Consider the following 3,937-nt stretch of genomic DNA (forward strand, 5'->3'; position numbering starts at 1 on the left):
AGATGACAAGTTCCAAAAGTGATTAATATTTCTTTCGTAAAATTTTGCGCCTAATTAAACTACACCACATAAATTTAATTAAATATACTCCATCTTATATAATGCAGGGGTTTCTCATCTTGCACATTTTCGAAATATTAACGTAATTAGAGCCCTGATAATGCAAAACATATATACAGTTAGTGAAATCTTCACTCTCCACACCTTCCAACTAAATACTGGTCCCCTCAGAAATTAATAGTACCTTTCTATTCAATCAAAATTAAATACTCAAACCTTACTATAAATAGATCCGAAGAATGCATCAATTTCTCCATCCTTCAATTTCAATTACCATAACTAAGTTTTAACAAAAGATGGGTTCCAAGGCATTTCTGTTTCTTGGCCTTTGTTTGGCCATTTTTGTAATGATAAGCTCTGAGGTTTTAGCCAGGGAGTTGGCTGAAACTTCCACCATTTCAGAAGAGGACTGTAAGAACCCTCTCATAATTTGCATATATGTTCTATTCTCTACTTAATTCAATGTTGTCCTATTTTTATCTTGTGAAATTATTTAGCCTTTCCAAGTAGAGTTTAACGTGTCATAAAGATACTATTTAAATCCCTTTAAAACAAGTAGGTACCTAAACTGTAGTTTGAAATTACCACATATTTACTAAGTTGTATAATTACTAGGATAATAATAACACGATACATTAATTACAATTGTATTAGTGCATCTATAACCTTTACTAATGGTAGCTTGACCAAGACAGAGGCGGGTCTTCAAGAGGATGTGTGTACTATTATAAAGAGGTGGATTTACAATTTACATTTGACGTGCTTAACTTTAGGTACATTTTTGAAATTATAGGTTCAAAATTATATTCTTTTTAAGTTTTTAGATATATTCACGTATATATCTGTACTCCATTCCAAAAATAAGTCCGTCCGAAGAGAGATTTGAACCGTCAATTTCATGTAGAGGTGCAATTATTACACTAGAAGAGTCTTTGAGCATGTGTGCACGCGCATATAATTAAGTACTTTTCAAGAAATATAATATTGTTATATATGATTTGATGAGAGGAGTATGGGTTCACGTGAACCCATATCCTAAGACCTAGATACGCCCTTGGACAAAGACTCTTAGGGCTCGTTTTGTATGAGGGATAATGAATACTTAATTCGGGGATTAAATTTGAGATAAGTTTTCAACGTTTGGTTGAGATAATATAATAGTATAACTGATCCCGCAATTAGTTATCCCGAGATTGATGCATTATTTTTATATCTATGGGAGGGTGGAATAATAATCACGGAATAATTAATCCCGAAAAACATATTTTAAGCCTTCTAAAATATAATCATAAATCTTACAACTTTATGGATTACATATTTTCTTCGTAATTCTGTGTAAGGATAACATAGTAAGCTAAAAAAAGGAAGAATAATATAAAGCAGTTAAAGAAGAACATTCTTATTTTCACAATTGATGCAGCAAAGAAATCCAGTAACAAGAATGAAGTACATGAAGCTCAAAACGACTATGGAGGATACCCTGTCGGGGGATACCCCGCTGCCCCATACCCTCGCGGCGGAATTTCCGCTAGTGGTGGCGGATACCCTAATGGTGTCCGTGGTGATGGTGGACACCCCCGTGGCGGTCGTGATGGTGGTGGCTATCCTGGCAGTGGACGTGGTGGTGGTGGACGCGGTGGTGGTGGAGGATACTGCCGCTATGGTTGCTGCGGCCGCCAGAATTACAATGGTTGCAGCAGGTGCTGCTCCTACAAAGGTGAGGCCATCCATGGATAATCAGGTCACTAAATTGAAGTTAAGCCTCACAACTTATCATCATGTGGAGCAATATATAAACCTTTGTGCTTTGTAAAGCCTCAAGATGTAATAGTAATAATCTTGCAGCTTTTTAGGGCTTGTTGTAACAAGTTATGAATAAAATTATCATTTAATATTTGTGTTAATTATAAAATGGTGTGATAACGTTTTCCCTTTTGAGCATGTTGTTCTCTTTTTTTTTTTTTTTTTTTTTTTTTTTACGTATAGGAGATTTACTTTTAAAGAATTAACCTAAATAATCGTTCACCCCACCATTTAAATTAAAAATAGCCGGTGAATGTATAATATATACATAATATATGTATTAAATGTGTGTAATTGTATATAATTAATTTATAATCTATGCATATGGTTAGAAAAAGTAAACAATTAATATGATCGATTATTTATGTAAAGATTTACTTTCATACATAAGAGATCTGTATAAATAGCACGAATTAATCCAAGAGAACGTAAAAAAACACATTGTCCATAACAAGAGATGTGGTGTTCGAGTCTAGGTATGTGGAGTCGCATTTATTAGGAAGCGCTTTAATTATCCCTTAATAAGAGATTATTCATCATGAATTCAAATTTAGTTGGACCACAATACATATATTGAAACCGAGTGAGAAAAGAAACACAAATTAATTAATTTCGATTTCCTTCCTAACCCAAGCTTTCAAAATTGAAAAGGCAAGAAAATAACAGAACCCACGACATATACTTAAGAAAGGAGGTCTAAATCCCGATTATGTGACCTCGAAAGGAAGTTTAAATCCCGAATTTGCAAAACCTTCCAATTCTTCTTAAATCCCTAGTTTTCTACTATGGAAGAACAAATATTAGGGCTAGAAATTAATGGGTGATGTTAGAAATGGAAGAAAATGAGTTCAAGTGTATAAACCTATGAATTGGTGTTGAGTTTTCCCCTCAAAATTATCTCTAGGCCGAGCTCTAATGGAGAGTTTATGAAAAATTGAAGAAATCTTGTTTTTGGACTGTTTTAAATCACTACTGCCAGACCTTCTGACGCGATCGCGAAACACAACACCTCATTGGCCTACGCGTTCGCGAATTTCCCTTCGTGTTGGCGAATGCTTGCACCCACCCGCCCCCGCGTTCGCGATCCTAGTGCCGTGTTCGCGAAGAGTAACAGTTAGCTTCCACTCCCAAGCCCATGTCCCTATGCGTTCACGAGAAGCTAGTCGCGTTCTTGAAGGGTAAAACCCCCAACACTCCGTGTTTGCGACCTAACTATCGTGTTCGCGATGAAGAAAATCCCCCCTGTCCCAAACTTCCCTTCGCGATCGCGAAAAAAGCTTCCCGATTGCGAAGCACATGACACCAGATACAACAGAAGCTTAAGAAACCAGGTATTTTCTAAGTTCAAATGGTACGTAGGCATCAGAAATACACCGGATCGCTCGGGGTTCCAAATCATGTATGCAAATGAGTCCAAAAACCTCATACGAACTCACTCGCACATTCAAAATACCAAAATAACACCTACAACTACGTTAAAATTTTAGTGATATTCATGTATATATCTATACTCCATTCAAAAAATATAAGTCCGTCAGAAGTGGAATTTGAACCGTCAATTTCATGTAGATGTGCAATTATTACACCAGAAAAGCCTTTGAGCATGTGTGCACGCACATATAATTCAGTATTTTTCAAGAAATATAATATTGTTATATATGATTTGATGAGAGGAGTTTTCACGACCCAGATTTCCCGCTCTCGAGAGTCGTGATGGCGCATACTAGTGAGAGCTAGGCAAGCCAACCGTTTGAACAAATTACCTTTTTCCCATTTTAATCCTTTAACCAATGTGAATCAACAGTTTATATACAGCGGAATTTAAACAAGCGGAAAAAACAATTAAACCATTTAAATAATTCCAATACGATTTCTTAAACAAAAGCTACCCAGAACTGGTGTCACAACTTCACAAACGATCTAGGAATACTACAAATAAGGTCCGAAAAATAAATACAATATTGTTTCTGAATTACACAAATGAAACAGGAAGAAAGGATAGAGGGAGACGCTAGGGCCTGTGGACGCTTGCAAGACTACCTTGGATCTCCGTATGGACTGAAGACAACCATCC

The 3,937-nt window shown here is 36.1% G+C and overlaps 1 protein-coding gene across 1 annotated transcript; it reads left to right on the top strand.

Moving 5' to 3' along the window:
• The first annotated feature begins 282 nt into the window (after positions 1-282).
• LOC138878639 (glycine-rich protein-like) lies at positions 283-1,952 on the top strand. The gene is made up of 2 exons (XM_070158330.1): positions 283-471; positions 1,481-1,952. Exons 1-2 carry the CDS (start codon positions 357-359, stop codon positions 1,795-1,797), a joined length of 432 nt encoding a protein of 143 aa, XP_070014431.1. The 5' UTR covers positions 283-356; the 3' UTR covers positions 1,798-1,952.
• The last annotated feature ends 1,985 nt before the right edge of the window (positions 1,953-3,937 follow it).

Source organism: Nicotiana sylvestris, chromosome 1 (assembly GCF_000393655.2).
Source record: "Nicotiana sylvestris chromosome 1, ASM39365v2, whole genome shotgun sequence".
In the NCBI taxonomy this organism is placed as follows: Eukaryota; Viridiplantae; Streptophyta; class Magnoliopsida; order Solanales; family Solanaceae; genus Nicotiana; species Nicotiana sylvestris.

Coding starts and splice junctions, on each gene's coding strand:
- LOC138878639 (XM_070158330.1), top strand. CDS start 357: ATGGGTTCCAAGGCATTTCTGTTTCTTGGCCTTTGTTTGGCCATTTTT. Junction 472..1,480: donor CACCATTTCAGAAGAGGACT/GTAAGAACCCTC, acceptor CAATTGATGCAG/CAAAGAAATCCAGTAACAAG.